The 18,393-nt window shown below is 44.5% G+C and overlaps 1 protein-coding gene across 2 annotated transcripts in view; it reads left to right on the top strand.

Annotated features, from left to right (window-relative positions):
* The window catches only part of adgrg6 (adhesion G protein-coupled receptor G6), a 123,086-nt gene that overhangs the window by 73,243 nt on the left and 31,450 nt on the right, over positions 1–18,393 (top strand). For both annotated transcript variants that reach the window (XM_048601078.1, XM_048601079.1), the window contains exons 9-17: positions 4,100–4,188; positions 6,250–6,302; positions 6,719–6,778; positions 7,841–7,983; positions 8,880–8,994; positions 10,298–10,407; positions 11,943–12,147; positions 14,580–14,745; positions 17,700–17,843. In XM_048601078.1, coding sequence (XP_048457035.1) covers positions 4,100–4,188; positions 6,250–6,302; positions 6,719–6,778; positions 7,841–7,983; positions 8,880–8,994; positions 10,298–10,407; positions 11,943–12,147; positions 14,580–14,745; positions 17,700–17,843 — 1,085 coding nt within the window. The remainder of the gene's footprint in view (positions 1–4,099; positions 4,189–6,249; positions 6,303–6,718; positions 6,779–7,840; positions 7,984–8,879; positions 8,995–10,297; positions 10,408–11,942; positions 12,148–14,579; positions 14,746–17,699; positions 17,844–18,393) is intronic.

Genomic DNA, 18,393 nt, shown 5'->3' on the forward strand with positions numbered 1-18,393 from the left:
AACAAGGTGCAGGGCTGGATGAACACAGCAGGCCAAGTAGCATCATAGGATCTGCTCCTATGATGCTGCTTGGCCTGCTGTGTTCATCCAGCCCTGCACCTTGTTCCCTCAAAAGAGGCTTCATTGAGTACAGATTCTTGATGGAGATTGTCAACAGGAGAAGTAAGCCTTGACTTTTTGCCTGTCATTGACAATGACCATAACCTGATCACACTCACTGATATCACACTGCATACAACACAAAAACATCAGTACGCACCTCCGGTGATGGAAAACAAACAGCAGACATTGATACCAGATGATATTAGAACATTAGCTAGAAATGAAGAGGATTCACTTGCACCTTTGCGCAACTCGGCCAACTTAACCCTAAGAGACTCTTAGCCTGAGGAATGGTTTCACATCAGGAACTGATGACCTTAAGTCTTCTTTGGACAACTCAATGAAAAATGTTCCCTTGGACTGGACCTCAGTGGTGACAGACATGTTCCTGCCCATGTCTTTAGATGCATCTGCATTTGTAAGAAGTGAAAACTCAAATTCCCATCATCTCGACGATCTTTCTGAGTTGGAACAAACACTACCGTTAAAACCAAATTCATCTCACACATCTACAATGGAACATATTTTCCTGGTTTCCTGACATTTCCGGAAGGATTCGAGAGTCACTGGGGAATTGTTTCTGATGCCATTGGAATTTCAACCATGACTTTTGGCTCTCACGCACAAGAGAAATTTGTGAGCCCCCCACTCCAAAGAAGGAAATGTAGGTGCAATTTGCACATCAGTTGGTCGAGGAATCTGCAAGTAATGCAACTGCCTGGCACCCATCGTTGTGTTTCACTCCAGATAAAACAGAGAAAGTGCATTCCCATTCTCAGAGTCTTGGATTGAAGTGGGAACCAATTTCAGATTCCGTATTGGGAATGTTGAAAGATGTCCAGGCAGTGACGACGATGCCTGTTCATTTGGGACCACAGAAGACTTTGCTCAGTACACGTTCCCCATTCCTAACAAGAACTTCCCAACTTGTGGAACCAAACTACATTTTTACAGGGGCAGAACTCAAACAGACACTGGTCAGTGGCTTTATACAACCCCCACAAGACTTCCCAACTCTAGTTTTAAGCATAACTTTAAAAAGTCAGATACATGCAAGAACATTGCAGTATCATGAGCTTTTTGGTGGGGAGCCAAGCATTTATAATCAGAGTTTGCACTCTTTCCCATTCAGTATTTCAGGTGCTTTAAGAGAAGGAATCAGCAGGGTTTACCTCAGCATTTGTAGGTCCTCCTCAGTTAAGTAGTGGAAATCAAAACCTAACACTGGTGCCAACATTACCAAAGGACTCTTCTCTGGATTACTCAATTAGTGTACATCTTTCTCCATCGATCTGGAGCCTTGCCATCAACACATGGATGAACACCCTCCCTGAGCCACAGCTGTCTCCAGCCTCCACAACAAGGTTCTCACACCTTACAGCTGCTTTTTCATCCGTCGCAGTAACATCCACTCCAGATCCCTCCCACGAGGTTTATGGACGTGGTGAAGCTCTCTCCTTCAGCTCGGAGAGCAGGCAGCTATCCCCCGCACCTGACCAAGCTTCCGAGTGCCGAATCGGTGAAGAGGCTGACGGGACGGGCCGCTTATGTGGACCGGTGGTCCTCAACCATATGTTTTAGCTGCACCTGTAGAAACCTGTAGCGGAGTGTACCGTGGAAAAGCACTGCTGTTAGTTCCCTCACCTGCATAGATGCTGGGTCGTATCTGTAGAATCTGTAGACCTCTAGATGATAGTATGATGTGAGGAGATGGCTGATCACAGTGAAGCTTAACGGTTGTAGAACATCTTCCCTTTACAAAGCTTACTGAGTAGCATTAGCAGCAATAATTAAATCACTTACTCATTGAAAATTTATCCACAGCCAAACCCAATTAGCTGAATATAAGCATACGTTCACTCCCCTTCAGACATGTGAAAAACGACATTACTCTCTGCCACAAAAACAAATAATTCTGATACCATTTATTTTTCAATACATTCTTGCTCTTGCAATTTCCAGAGCACAAATTGAAATTCCTCTTTCGATGAATAACAAACTGGTTCTCTCTGTGATGAGCAACACATTCCTAGAGTTTGGTTGAGTGTTTGCTGGCTCCAGCAGAAATGTTCATTTCTCATGGAAGGAGCAACTTCAAGAAATGACTGTAACTGTGACTGTTGTAGTTATAAATCTGGCAGTGTGTAACAGGCTCCACATGAAGGGGATGAAGAGCAGCGTCAGCTTTTGCTTGACTGTAGCTAGGGATTGTTCCGCCGTGCTCTGGACTGAGACACAAGTGTGGTGTTTACTGAGTGAATATCCAGAGTGAAGAACAACCGAAATGGTCGACATTCTCAAGTTTTGGTCAAGTCTGGTTTGCAAAAGCCAGAATTTCAACCCTGGGGTTGATGCTCACTTAGTCTGGCACTTTGTATGTTAACCCTTTGAGTCCATTGAATGTGTTTTTCCTCCAATCAAACGCTGCATCAATTTTCATGAAGTAATTGGAGTGATTGCAGAGCAGTGCAGCTGGATTTTATAGCTGCTAACCACGAGCCATCTCCCTGTCTCTGCACAGAGATAAAATGGGGCTGCCACCCCTGCTTTCGAAAGTACAGAGGACAAATGAGTACTGCAATCGGACGCCCGCTGTCATTTTAGGAACGACTAATTAGCGAAATGTCGGGCTTGTCAACGACCTAATTGTGTGACATTTAGTGTTGACCCACTGAGGAGAAATAGATTGGGAGTGGTTTTACGCCCAGCTGTGGCATGTTTGGCACACGGGCAGAGGGATAAAGGCCCAAACCCTCCCCCGCCCAAAGAAGACCCCATATAAATGTTAGCCTCATGTCCAAGGCACAGTTAGAACAAGGTGTAGTGTTAGAGAAATTGTGCTGTAGGTGAACTGTGGCATTTGATTTGCTGTATTCTCAGAGGGTTAATTCCACCTGCTTCATTTTTACTGTCAAGTGGCTTTATTTGTGCCCCACCTCCACCCCTGCTGCAATCTCTGGCACACAATCACAATCCAGAATATTTATCATTCACCTCGAATTGTAACCAACACCATTTCCCATTAGCCATGTGAAAGGCGCCATCTAGTGAGGACTGTGCAGATGGACCCCCTTCTATCACAGTTCTTGTCTGGCACTCACTTGTTTCTCAGTGCTGGCAGGGAGCCAGGGTATTTGTGTACAGGAGATCTCGTCGATACATGCTATTTAATTTCTCTGGCATTTGGAGCTTGGTGAAGGTGGGCGATTACCTCTCTGCTCCCTTTCCACCTGAGAGCCTAGCAATGCAGAGCGCTCTGTGAAGTCTGCACATTTGTCACTTAGATAGCCCCCAGTCTGTAGTTAGTATACCACTCTTATAATGACAGAATTTTGTACTTCACAGAACTACACTTGAGAATCAGAGATCTGTTCGCGTGTTAATAACTGTATTCCAACACAGATAATGAGTCAGAAATAAGATTTAATTTTAAGTTGTCATCCATCCCTTATATCGATTGAGAATGAACAGTTTGCATTTTTTCCTCAACATAGTGTGGGGTTCACTGCATCTAACCCTGAGCTCCAGCTGTCCCAATGGCTCCTACCTTACACACCCTACTCTTACCTTATGAATGGTTGAATCATAGGGTACTGAGGAGCCATTCAGCCCATCATGACAGTTCTTTGAAAGAATGAGCCAATTAATCTCACTCCCCTATTCTTTCTGTACAGCTTTGCAAAATTCTTACATTCATTTCTCTTCCCAACTTCCTTTTTGGAGATTGCTGATGATTCTACTCCCACCTTTTCAGACGATTCCAAATTCTAATAACCTGTCGCGTTTGAAAAGAGAAATTCTCATCTGATTCTTTAGAAATGTGTTCATTGTTAAAAACTGTGAGGGGTTTAATAATCTGTTAAATCTCCCCTTTCCACTAGTTCTTATCAGGTTCTAAATGAATGTCCGCCTTGACCCCAGGAAGCTGCACGTTTTGAGGGTGGAGGGGTATGGGAGGTAAGACAAGCCATAACTTTTCTCTGTTCTCGCTGCACAGGGGGACTTTTATACATGACGCAGTTTACAGTCCACGACCTGAATGGGGATATGGACACAGCAGATCTGGAGCAAAGAATATCAACTTGGGTAGGTCCGCTCAGTTGGCCGTTCTTGTGCAACTAATCTAGCTCGGTGCTCACTTTGTGCCTCAGTAATAATTTCCTCAGTAAGGCCTCCCACTATCACCACTCCCATCCCTGCTCAGCTGGTTAAGACAGAGAGTAGGTAAGCGTTAGAGATCAGGAGGGACTCATGTTGAGCTAGACCAGTTCTGGATGCCAATAACAAGGACATTTTTGTTCATTAATATTTTGAGGGCATCACAGTAAGGCCAGTACTTGTTGACAATCCCTAATGACCCTTAAACAGAATGGCTGTCTAGGCCATTTCAGAGTATACTTAAGAGTCAATCACATTGCCATGGGTCTGGACTTACATGTAGGCCAGACTAGGTGAGGACGGCAGATTTCCTTCTTCAAAAGGGTGTTAGAGAACCAAATTGGTTTTCATGGCATTAATGGTCACCATCAACAGCAAGAAAAAACAGAAATTGCTTGAAAGGCTCAGCAGACGTGTTAACATAGAATCCCTACAGTGTGGAAACAGACCATTTGGCCCAAGAAGTCCACACCACCCCTCAGAGCATCCCACCTAGACCCATTCCCCTAGTTTCCCCATGTCTAACCTAAACATCCCTGGGCACTATAGCATGGCCAATCCACCTAGCCTGCACATCTGTGGACTGTGGGAGGAAACCCACACAGACAACAGATAGTCACCCAAGGCTGGAATCGAACCCAGGTCTCTGGTACTGTGAGGCAGCAGTGCTAACCACTGAGCCACCATGCTGCCCAAATCTGTGGAGCTCTTCTGAGGAACTCGACCTGAAACATTAACTCTGATTTCTCTGGTGCTGCTAGACCTGCTGAGCTTTTCCAGCAACTTCTGTTTTTGTTCCTGATATACAGCATCCTCAGTTCTTTCAGTTTTAATGGTCACCATGACTGGCTATATAAATTCAGATTTATTCATTGAATTTAAATGTGAACCCACTTGTGCCCAAAGCATTGGCTATTGCGCTGGGATTATTAGTCCAATAATATTCCCACTACACTACCGTCTGTCTTTATCACAATGTCCTCTGGTTAGAAAAGTAAGAATTTACATGGTTTGAAATAACTCCACAGGGACTGGTATCTTGTAACCAAGTTGCCCTTTACTTACACACGGAGAGTCCTTGATCCAGCTCCCTCAGTGTCAGCTCTCAGAGTGAGCAGAATGTCTGCCACTACTGTTTATATCTGTCAGCCAGGGCTCCCTAACTGGACCAGGTTAACACCCCCATTCAGGGAGCTCATATTCTATGAGGTCCACCTGGCTGACCTCATTATAATCACTACATGGGTTCAGGTGTGACCTAGACCTGTATGAGAGTTAGGGATAAGGAACAATCTTCCTTGGCTATTTTCTCTCTTTGATCCATTACTTAACCTGTCTTCCCCTCACAACACCTAACCCCCATCCTATGTAACAATGGATAATTATGTAAGAATATGGGACCATTTCCTGTATAAGGAGTCCAAATAGATGTGATGGCTTAAGAGTTTTGATGTGCTTTTCTTTGTGGCATTGAGAAAAAGACATAAAATGTATCAAATTATATTGATACTCTAAAACGGAGATGTATAAAATTATGAGGGGCATAGACAGGGCAGGCAGGAAGGAACACTTCCCCTTGGAAGAACAATCAATGACCCAGCGGGGCACAGATTTAAGGTAAAGGGCAGGAGGTTTAGAGGAGATGTGAGGAAAAAAAACGTTTTCACCCAGAGGGTAGTGGAAATCTGGAACTCGCTGCCTGTAAGGATGGTAGAGACAGAAACCCTCATCACATCGAAGAAATATTTAGATGTACACTTCTGATGCCAAGGCATGCAAAGCTATGGGCCAAGTGCTGGGAAATGGGTTAGAATAGTTAGTTGGTTGTTTTTGACTGGTGTAAACTTGACAGGCCGAAGAGTCTCTTTCTGTGCTGTAGACCTTTCTGATTCTATGAGTCTAAAATGCATGTTTACCTGGTTGTGCCACTGCAGTTTGTTAATGGATCAGGCTGTGTACTGACTTGCTGTTTTTCCATTTATGTTTCAGCTCACTGAGTCTTTGCAGAATTGGAATTACTCTGTATACGTGGAAAGTGTCAGGTGAGGAGCTGGAAACATTGCAAACAGAATGGGATCACACAGGATTGAGACTAATGCCTCCTGTTAACATAGAGAACAAAAGAAATAGGAAGAGGAGTTGACAACTCCTCTGTTCTTATAAGTCCATTCAAATCTCACAATGGAGATTCTGCATTTCATAAATTTAATAATTTAAACATAGGAACATAGAAAATAGGAACAGGAGTAGGCCATTCAGCCCTTTGAGCTTGTCCTGCCATTCAATGTTATCATGGCTGATTATCCAACTGAGTCCCCTGTTCCCACTTTGTCCCCCATACCGTTTGATCCCTTCAGTTGATGAATTGCTGTAACAAACCCACTTGCCTTTTATTTCTTTCTATCCCACTCAATAGTTCATGTTTACAAATCAGAATTATTTTCTGTTTACTGGGTAGGATTCTTCAAAACAACAAAACTGCACCTCACCGCATTTCCAGATCAATCGAAACCACAAGGTAAGAAAATCAATATTTTGCTTTTTATCTTTAGACTGTTTTGTTTTACTGTAAAGCCTCATTAAAAATGCATGCATCAATAAGTCTCCAGATTTCTCAGCACCAAGATCACAAGAACCACTCTAAGAATGAAATTAAAACCATGTCTCCACCTTTTTAATGCACAAAACTATGAAAAGCACATCAATTAGTTATGCATTGTTCCTCACTGTAGATATCTGAGAAGTGATCTCAATCCATGGGGACATTTGTCACTGCTCTTGTAATCCAGGATCTCGGGCTAGTGTTTTGGGGACATGAATCCTGCAATGGCAGATGGTCAAATTTGCATCTGATTTTAAAAAAAAGGAATTCAAAAAAATAACATAAATTACTCTAGTGACAGCCATATAATCAGTGCTGATCGTCTTAAGAGCCCATTTGCATCTAAAGTCCTGTCGGGGAACAAAATTCTGTCAAGCATATCCAGTCTGACCTACAGTCCACACATAATTGAGTCTTGACTGCCCTCTTAAACCATTCAGGTGTAGTGCCTCAGGACATTCAGATGTATTCTATTGCAATTCATAAAGCATCTCCATTTTTTTTAATGTTGTGGAGAAGAGAAACATGATGTTTCCACTTTTCGTCTTTTACTCATTAAGAAGATACAAGAATGCCATATTTCAGAGGGAGCTACTATTTATGCTACATGAGAAAAAGGGGCTGATAGGTTGACACGTCAACTCTAGAAGCTACATTTATTCATAAAGAGAGACCTGTCGACTTCAGGAAAACACAATAAACATATCGGGCTTTGTGCCTGTCTTGAATTAAACAGAAGCATGTGGGATAGTGGCTTCCTGGCTCATTCTCCATGGCAAAACATCAACCAGTCAGAGTCCACTTGCCAACCAATCAGCATCTGTATCTCATGCAGTAGCAATGGTTGCTCTCTTTGACATTTGGCATTTTTGCATATGTCCTGACGACTGCATTTTGACAAGCTTCAACACCATGTCTCTTTTCTCATCACATCTTAAGTCGTGTACTCCCTCTTATTATGTGTTATTTCCTCCTCAGCTATGTGTGCTTGGCAATCCTGTATTACAATATTACCAAAAATATCTACCTTGAGGAGAGGATAGTGCAAGAAAGGCTGAGAAACGCATCTTCAGTCATCGGAAATAACCTTTCCATAGACTCCATTCAGGTGCAACCCGTAGGTAAGTGAAAACGTGAGATAATGTCGCATAAGCTGGTTATTGTCTGCAATGAGTAAGCAGCCATCAGAGGTATGATGGGCTGAGTAGCCTCCAAGATCAACCCGAGTTGTAGACTTTTATTCTTGAATAGAGAAGGTGAGGGATGACCCAGTTGAGGCCTTTAAGATAATGGAGGAATATTTAGAGCATCACGGTGGCTCAGTGGTTATCACTACTGCTTCACAGCTCCAGGGACCCGGGTTTGATTCCACCCTCGGGCGACTGTCTGTGTGGAGTTTGCACCTTCTCTCTGTGTCTGCGTGGGTTTCCTCCCACAGTCCAAAGATGTGCAGGCTAGGTGGATTGGCTGTGCTAAATTGTCCATAGTGCCTGGGGATGTTTGGGTTAGATATGGGAAATTAGGCGAATGGGTGGGATGCTCTTCAGAGGGGTGGTGTGGACGTGGGCTGAATGACCTGTTTCCACACTGTAGGAATTCTATTCTATTCTATGATCTTTTCCAGGATAGACATAGAGAAGATGTAAATTAATGCAATAGGCAAGTTAAGAGAAATGTCTGTGCAGAGAGAGTGGTGAGAATGTGCAGTTTGTTGCACAGAGAGAGTATTTGACGAATAGTGCAGCACATTCCCAGGGGAGTTGCATACGTAAAAGATTATATATTTAATGTAACAAAAGTGCATTTTCCTCTTTGCATCCTGATCTCTTAAGATAAATATTGAAGTAGTTCTTTGGAATACTGTTTCAGCCTGTGGTCCTTTAATGAACAAAGCACATGGATTCACAAATCCCTTTCTCACAAACATAACTGCTTGTGCATTCCTTGTCTTCATGGTGGTAAACATGAATGTCCCTCGGTGCCAGATACTTTAAGTTGTGGTGTTCTTTATCCACAGTGAACTGCTCAACAGAAGAAGAACCGGCTCAATATATTTGGAAAGCAACCAGGCCAAGGACTACCCAACATCTGCCCTGTCTCTCAAATCAAGGACAATATGCAAGCAGAAGCTGGTAAGGTCCATTAGATTCTTTTTTATTTGTATAGATTACAGCTGGTTAAAAAAAAGAAAGAAGCAATATTCTGGGTGTGTGTAGTGTAGAGTATTACAACATTATCCTTTTAACTCAACCCAAACTGATAAGATGGAAGGTCCGAGTCAAGCAAGAGCTGTGAACCTTTGTTGATTGCCCTGCACTGTCTATGATTATAGTCAAATATACAAATATTAACATGAGAAACCGGAACTGGAATAGACCCTTCGCTTCTGCTTCATCATTCAATAAGATCGTGACTTCAGCTCAGCTTTGCGTTTCTACAACTGGCATTCTAGTTCATCCAGCCTGAACAATCTTACAGAATCCAGAAGCTTGTTCAGATTGTTTTTCTCTCTCAATTCATTCAGTCCATATATTGCAAAGCCTTTCAGTGAAATGTCTCCAGGTTTTTGTCCCCAAGCCTCTTATTTCTGGAAGAAGTTGCTTAGGTTCGTGTGGTTGATGGTATGTATGAGGTGGTGGTGTTCCCATGCATCTGCTGCTTTTGTCCTTCTTGATGGTAGAAATTGTAGGTTTGGAAGGTGCTGTGGAAGGAGCCTCGATGAGTTGCTACAGTGCAATTTGTAGCCAGTATGTACTACTATCACTGCATCAGAGATAGAGGGAATAAATTTTGAAGGTCTCAGATGAAGGGCCAGTCTAGCGGGCTACTTTGTCCTGGATGGTGGAAAACTGTTTAGTGTGGTTGGAGCTGGTTTCATCCATGCCAGGGGAATGTATTCCACTACACACTCCTGACTTGTGCCTGGTCAATGGTGGACAGGCTTTGAGGAGTTAGGACATGAGTTACTTGCAGAATTCCCAGCCTCTGCCTTGCTCTTTTAGCCACCTTATTTATATAGCTGTGCCTGTTTCAACTTAACATAATAAGTGACAACCATTTGTGTGTTCAATTCTCCAGACAATGCCTTTTTTAACTGATCAGATTCAACCTATTTGGTTTAAAATGTGAACAAATCCTGGCAGTTAACTTTCAATCAGCATTAATGTGTGCATACTCTATAACAACACCTCTACTAATCAGAGTGTGCTTGTCAACCAATCAGGACTCTCCTCTCATGCAGAATGAATGACTTTCTCCATGAATTGGCATTCTTGCAAATTGTCCTGTGAAGAAGATGAAAAGTTTTGACAAACTGTCTATTTTTAAGCAATACTCAAGTTCTGAACTACTTGTTCAATTTATTGTTTAGACCCATTGGTAGTTTTATTAGGGATTTCTGTACATGGAGTAATATTTTCCGTGTGGTCTGTCCAGCCTTTTAAACATGCAGGACTACACATCTTTCTGGGAGCCACCCGACTTGAGAAACTGTTCGCTGGTTACAAACAGCAGCACCTTGGAAAACATTCCATCTGTTTCAGCAGGTAATTATCATTGGGTTCTGTTTCTGGTTGACAGCGATAAAGGGCAGGAAGATCCCATGTGGATCTGTGGTGGGCCCAATAGTAAGACTTGAATATAAAATTGGGTTAGGGAGGAGTGAACAATATTAGTTATTACTGCTGATTACTATTGACCAATCCGATCAAGGGTAGGATCAATCTATATTGTGAAGCTCTGATAGTTGACTAGCATTCTGTATCCATTGTTGTTAGCCACCCACCCCCCCACCCCCTGTTTTGCTTGAGCCCTTTGTGAGGGCAGTTAAAAGTCAACCATATTACTGTGGGTCTGGAGTCACATGTAGGCCAGACTGGGTAAGGACTGCAGATTTCCCTTCTCTCAGGCCTGTTAGTGAACCAATGGTTTACAATAACTGGTGAAAGTCTCACAAATCACCATCACTGAGATTAGCTCTAAAGCTCTGATTCGTGAATGGAGCGTAAATTGATTTGAATTGGATTTGATCCCATGTCTGCACAGCATGATTGATCTTGACTGGTCTTTCAGTAGGATTACCACGAGATCACTACCTCCTCCCCCGTCACTCCCCCATTTGGACGACATCGGAGGATTCCTAGGATTGTAAACATACACTTGTCGGAGAGCACTCAGGAGGCGATCCAGAGTCACGCTCGCCCCTGAACAAGAATAGTTCCTGAAAATCCAATATCATTGGGCCCTCCATTGTCCAGCAATAATCTCCCATCAATATCCATTCCCCAGCGACCAGCTTGCATTGTGGTCAAGGATGGGTTGCTTCACTAACCGTCTTGATGAAGATCCTATAGCCATGTTGGACACAGTCTCTAGATACATCAGAATACCACGTGAAAGCACTCACTGTGTGATACGTACTGTTCCACTAGGGTAGGTATGTACAAACTGGGGCTTAGTTAGCTTGGATGGCTATTTGGTGATGCACAGTGATGCCAACAGCATGGGTTCAGTTGCTATTCCTGGTTAAGGTTACTGTGAAGGACTCTCCTTCTCAGCCTCTCCCCTCACCTGAGACGTGATGACTCTCAGGTTAAACACACTACCAGTTGTCTCTCCTTAATGACCCTCTGGGAATATGGTGCCAATGCCTTCTACATACAAACTGCACCAGAGGTGTGCCTGAACAGGTCGATTAAAACTGTCTGCGTACATGTAGCATGTTGAAGTGCTCACATGAGCCCTGCATAGATTTGCAAACATTTCAATGTGCATCTTGTTGCTGTGGTTTAGGTGAATTTGAGAGGTGTTTCCAACAGAACTTCCAGAGTAACACAGTGTGGAGCTGGAAGAACACAGCAGGCCAGGCAGCATCAGAGGAGCAGGAAAGCTGACATTTCGGGTCGGGACCCTTCTTCAGAAATTCGGCCTGCTGTGTTCCTCCACTGTGTTATTTCTGACTCCAGCATCGGTAGTTCTCGCTGTCTCTGAGAGACCTTCCAGAATCCTGTGCTGTACCTTCCTCTGCTGCTGTTCAGCTACAATCCTTTATAACCCTTCTTTCCTCGGTCACCTCTTACAGACAATGCAGCAGAAGTGGCCAGTCAGCTCCTCGATTTCTCTGCGGATAGGAATCTCACCCAGGATCAAGTGGTTAAGCTAGTGGAGACTCTGAATCAGATTGTGATCGTGTCGGACATCAACTCCACCTTGGCATCCACAGTGCTGACGGTTCTGTCCAATATCCTTTCAAGCTCAGACGAGGCACTGGCCACATCTTCCCAAGTGTGAGTACTCTCTCCCGGTGGGAACTATAATCTGTGTGTTTGTACTCACACCTCTTCTGATTGAGGAGCTGCAGGAGATATGACCAACCCCAGCATGGCCTATCCAATTCCTTCCCATTGTTAGAATTTTCTTGTCCTCTTTAGTCTCATGCACAGTCACACATGCACATGCGTGCGCACGCGCGCACACACACAAACTCACACACACACACACAAACTCACACAGACACACACGCAGACACACAGACAGACAGACGCGCGCGCACACACAAATAGACAGACACACACACATACACTCGCACACAAACAGACACACACAGAGATGTACACAAACACACACGCACACACAGATGCACATGCAGACACACACACACAGACACATACACAAAAACAGACAGACACACACACACAGATACACACATACAAACACACAGACACAAGCACAGATACACACACACACATATGTTCAGAGTTTGACACGCACTTATGTAACAGGGAAATGCTGCTGTTAGCCTGTGCACAGCAAGATCTTATGTGGCAGCAATGGGATCAAAGCCCTCTAATTTATTGAAATAATGCTGTGGGATCTTTTGAGGCCCATCAGAGAGGGTAGGCATCTTATCAGAAGGACATCATCTCTGCCAGTACAGCATTGGCACAATACCTCACTAAGAGTTAGTAGGAACTGCAGATGCTGGAGAATCCGAGACAACAAGGTGCAGGGCTGGATGAACACAGCAGGCCAAGCAGCACAAAAAAGTCCCCCTCGTCCTCACGTACCACCCCACCAACCTCTGGATCCAACGCATCATCCTCCGACACTTCCGCCATCTGCAATCCGACCCCACCACCAAAGACATCTTTCCCTCCCCACCCTTATCTGCTTTCCGGAGGGACAACTCTCTCCGTGACACCCTTGTCCGCTCCACACTCCCCTCCAGCTCCACCACACCCGGCACTTTTCCCTGCAACCGCAGGAAGTGCTACACCTGCCCCCATACCTTCTCCCTCACCCCCATCCCAGGCCCCAAGAAGACTTTCCACATCAAGCAGATGTTCACCTGCACATCTGCCAATGTGGTATACTGCATCCGCTGTACCCAGTGTGGCTACCTCTACATCGGGGAAACCAAGCGGAGACTCGGGGACCGCTTTGCAGAACACCTACGCTCGGTTCGCAATAAACAACTGCACCTCCCAGTCGCAAACCATTTCAACTCCCCCTCCCATTCCTCAGACGACATGTCCATCCTGGGCCTCCTGCAGTGCCACAACGATGCCACCTGAAGGTTGCAGGAACAGCAACTCATATTCCGCTTGGGAACCCTGCAGCCCAATGGTATCAATGTGGATTTCACAAGTTTCAAAATCTCCCCTCCCCCTACCGCATCCCAAAACCAGTCCAGCTCGTCCCTGCCTCCATAACCTGTTCTTCCTCCCACCTATCCCCTCCTCCCACCTCAAGCCGCACCTCCATCTCCTACCGACCAACCTCATCCCGCCCCCTTGACCTGTCCGTCCTCCCTGGACGGACCTATCCCCTTCCTAACTCCCTACCTACACTCACCTTTACTGGCTCCATCCCCGCCTCTTCGACCTGTTTGTTTCCTCTCCACCTATCCTCTCCTCTATCCATCTTCTATCCGCCTCCCACTCTCTCCCTATTTATTTCAAAACCCCCTTCCCCTCCCCCTTTTCTGAAGAAGGGTCTAGGCCCGAAACGTCAGCCTCTCTGCACCTCACTAAGAATCCCCACTTGCACCTTATGCTCAATTCTCCAGATAGGGACTGCAACTCGCTACCCACCCAGCTGAGTCTATACCCTAATCACAAACCTCATCACATTTTTGCCTTATGTTTTATATGTAGGAGCAGAAGTAGGCCATTCAGCCCATCAAGCCTGTCTTCAAAAAAATCATGATATGAAAATCCTCACCTCCACATTCCTGCCTTTTCCCCATAACCCTTGATTCTGCTCCTGATTATAAATCTACCTATCTCAGACTTGGATTATACTTAACAACCCAACATCAACAGTCTTTTGCGGTCATGAATTCCACAGATTCGCTGCCCTCTGAGAGAAGAAACCCCTCCTCATCTCTGTCATAAATGGGCAACCCTTTACTCTGAGATGATACCTTCTCGGCTTAGACTCTCCCACACGGCGAAATAACCTTTCCACATTGACCCTGTCAAGTCCCTGAAGAATCTTGTAAGTTTCAATAAGCTCACCTCTCATTCTTCTAAACTCCAAGGAGCACAGGCCCAACCTACTGAAACTGTCCACATAAGAGAGTCCCTCCGTACCTCTTATTAGCTGAGTGAACCTTCTCTGGACTGCCTTCAATGACAAAATAGCTTTCTTAGATAAGGGGCCCAAAACTGTTCATAGTATTCCAGCTGTGGTCTGACTAGTTTTCTTTTATGCATAGAGCTTTGAGGACCCTAGATGCATTGACTGTCAAGATGATCTTCAGTGGGCCTTCAGTGAGTATCAGCACCCCAAACGTAGCCATAGGGATCTCCGCTGTCAACTCCACAAATTACACCGGCACTTCCTTCAGTGTGGCATCTCAGAATGGAGACTCGGAGCTGGAGGTAAGGCACTGTGTGACCAGAATAGGACATCACTCATCGCAAACGTTTATTTTTAATTCAGTAGAAGCCAATGTTTGTCACCCATTAGGAATTGCTCTTGGAAAATTGATGGTGAGCCACCTTGTTGCAAAGTATTGTTAGGCCATTTCAGAGAGGAAGATAGGTGTCAGTCTCATTGTTGGTGGCTCTGTGGTTAGTACTGCTGCCTCACAGCGCCGGGGACCTGGGTTCGATTCCAGCCTCGGGCGACTGTCTGTGTGGAGTTTGCACATTCTCCTCGTGTCTGTGTGGGTTTCCTCTGGATGCTCCGGTTTCCTCCCACAGTCCAAAGACATGCAGGTTAGGTGGATTGCCATGCTAAATTGCCCCATAGCATCCAGGGATTTGCAGGTTAGGTGGATTAGCCCTGGTAAATATGGAGTTATCGGGAGAGGGTGGGAGGCTGGTTCTGGTTGGGATGCTGTTTGGAGGGTTGGTGCAGACTCGATATACCGAATGGCCTGTTTCTGCACTGCAGGGATTCTTTGATTAAAGAATTTCTTCTCTCAGGGGATTATTAGTCTGTGGAGAAGCCTTCTTGTGGGGACTAGGTTGATCAATCTATTCAGAGCTGAGTTAGATAGAATGTTGGATAAGTCAAAAGTTATGGAATGGTGGGAAAATAGGCAGGAAAGGGGAATTAAGACCACAAACAGATCAGCCATGGTGTTAATGAATCGTGGTGCTGACTTGAGGGATGGAATGGTCTATTCCTGCTCTTAATTCTTGTGCTATGTGGGCATGGAGTCACGTGTAGGCCAGACCAGATAAGGATGGCACACTTCCTTACCTAAAGGATATGAGGGTACTGTATGGATGCTGACAATCATCCGATAGTTTAAGATAGCCATTGCTGAGTATAATGTTATTTTTGCCTTTGATTAGTTGAGTTTAAACTCCCCAGCTTCTGTAGGTGAGATTTAAAATCCCGTCATTAAACTATTCTTCCTGACATTTGGAGTATCAACATCAATATATTCGGACAGGACGTTGGTGAGGCCACTTTTAAAATACCTGTACAGTTCTGGTCGCCCTGCTATAGGAAGGATATTATCAAATTGGAGAGAGGATGCAGAAAAGATTTACAAGGATGTTACCAGGGCTAGAGGGTTTGAGTCATAGGGAGACGCTGGATCGGCTGGGAGCATTTTTCACTGGAGCGTAGGAGGTTGAGGGGTGACCTCATAGAAGTTTATAAAATTGTGAGGGGTACAGAAAAGGTGAAATATAAAGATCTTTTCCTTGGGCTAGGGGAGTTCAAAACTAGTGGGCATAATTTTAAGATGAGAGGAGAAAGATATAAAAAGGACCCAAGGGACAAATTTTTGACACAGAGGGTGATTGGTATGTGGAATGAACTGCCAGAGGGAAGTGGTGGATGCAGGTACAGTTACAATATTTTAAAAATATTTGGACAGGTATATAATAGGAAAGGTTTAGAGGGATACAGGTCAAACATAGTATTATGAAGTGGAGGTTGACCACCCTCTGAGAACTAAAACCAAAACACCTAAAGAGGAGCACCATGCCCTAAAATCAGTAAAAGGAGTGTGAAAGGTGGTGTAACCTGCCTTTCAGCTACTTCTAGTGGTTGAATAACATAAACCCCTGGCCCTCAACAAGTAACGATTTATTTATCTGACTCTAACAGTGAACAAATTAACTAAACTATTAACAAACCGAATAAACACCTTCTAACTACTATTGAAAATTAAACAAGATTCAAATGGTATACTGTTCCAATAAATACAAATCCCACTTATATAAAACAAAATAAAATTAGAATTTAGTCCCTTGGAATTATAGCCAGGTTATGTGTCTTCCGGAACGTTCTGTACCTTCTCTGTCGATCCTTCTGTCAGGAATGCCTTCGCCATCGATTCTTCTGTGTGGACTATTAACTAATTGGGTACCTTTGATTTAGTTGGTGTTTTCCCTAAGACTTAGAGAAGACTATGAGAGCCAGTGATTCTCTCTTGCGAGCTGAGAGCTGAGTTCCAGTTCTGAGGAAGGGTCACTGAACCCAAAACGTTAACTCTGACTTTTTCTTCACAGATGCTGCCAGACCTGTTCAGCTTTTCCAGCAACTTCTGTTTTTGTGGCAGTTAGCTCTCCTGTCTTTGTCCAACTGTCCTCTTCTTTTATATCCTTAATGACCTATCAATTTCTTATACTAGGGATTGGTCCTATGTTGTCAAAACTATCAGATTTAAATTTAATTGGTTTTTGGTATCTAAGTGCCTGGTTCAAATTGATTGGCTAAATTCAAAAACTTGTTGTCTTAGTAACAAAATTAAACAATTGCTTGACCTGCTAACTGTACAGCCTTGCAACAGACATGTTTCAATTTGGGTGCTCTCTGTGCACTTGCAAACTTTCAAGCTGTTGCTCACAGACATCCATTTTACATCTCAGAGCATAGAAAAAAAAAACTTCTTTTAAAGTGACCACGCAATACTTTCCCACCTATTTTACAAACACCTGCCTCCAAAACCACAAATACTCTACCGAACTTCACAACAACAGGTAAGTGGGACTAGTTTAGTTCGGGAAACTTGGTTAGCATGGACGAGATGGAACAAAGAGCTTGTTTCCTTGCTGTATGACCCTCTGACTCTATCACCAGACTACGTATGCTTCAGGAACATCTCTGTAATGATCAGTATAATCTTACAGCAACATTTCAGGTGCAGTGGTAGCATCCCTCCTTCTGAGCCAGAAGGCCCGGGTTCAAGATTCCCCTGCTCAAGAGGTGTCAGAACATAACTGGCCAGTTTGACCCGGTTCCTATCCTCTCTTGACTATCCCCTCTTGATGTGGTGGGGAGAAGGGTTGGGGGTGAATGATGTGGTTACAGGCTGTGGCCCCCTCTGTTGTCGCAATAGCGTTAACGTCTCTACCGTTCTCATCTGCAGCCTAATTTTGACGGGGATCCACATGGTGAGGCCCTGGCAGGAATCGAGTTGCCCCCTGGCCTTTTCGAGCGTCTGACAGCTGATGAGCTCAGCCTGGTGTCGAGGACTCAGTTCGCTTTCTTCAGTAAAACAGGACTCTTTCAGGCAAGGGAACTCTACTCGGCATGTCTATGTGACAAGTATTGCGCGGGAAGGTAGAATCCCTAAGCATCCCCTCACCACTACAACTTTGTCACCAATTCTCAGCTCCTCCTTTCCTGATGCTGCTGTCTCCTTCTGTTGTCTCCTGGTTGGTGGCAATGGTACAGTTACCCATCCTGTCTCTTGCCCATGGAACCATGGGATAGATTGGTGACCACTGTTTGCCAACTATTAACACATTGGAGGCAATGCCATGGAGGCCTATCCAGTGGGACAGGGCACTGGATAGAAATCAGGAGCCGGAATCCTGTCTCTTCTCACTTTCCATCACTGGGAAAACAGAGAGATATGTGTGAACATACAAATTAGGAGCAGAAGTGGCCATTTGGCTCCTTGAGCCTGCTCTTCTGCCAAAATGTACACAGAAGAATGTTAAATAAGATAAGAGCCCATGACTGTAACACAGTGTGGAGCTGGAGGAACGCAGCAGGCCAGGCAGCATCAAAGGAGCAGGAAAGTTGACGTTTCAGGTCAGGACCCTTCTTCAGAAATG

The sequence above is a fragment of the Rhincodon typus genome, chromosome 9 (assembly GCF_021869965.1).
Source record: "Rhincodon typus isolate 14 chromosome 9, sRhiTyp1.1, whole genome shotgun sequence".
NCBI classification, from domain to species: Eukaryota; Metazoa; Chordata; class Chondrichthyes; order Orectolobiformes; family Rhincodontidae; genus Rhincodon; species Rhincodon typus.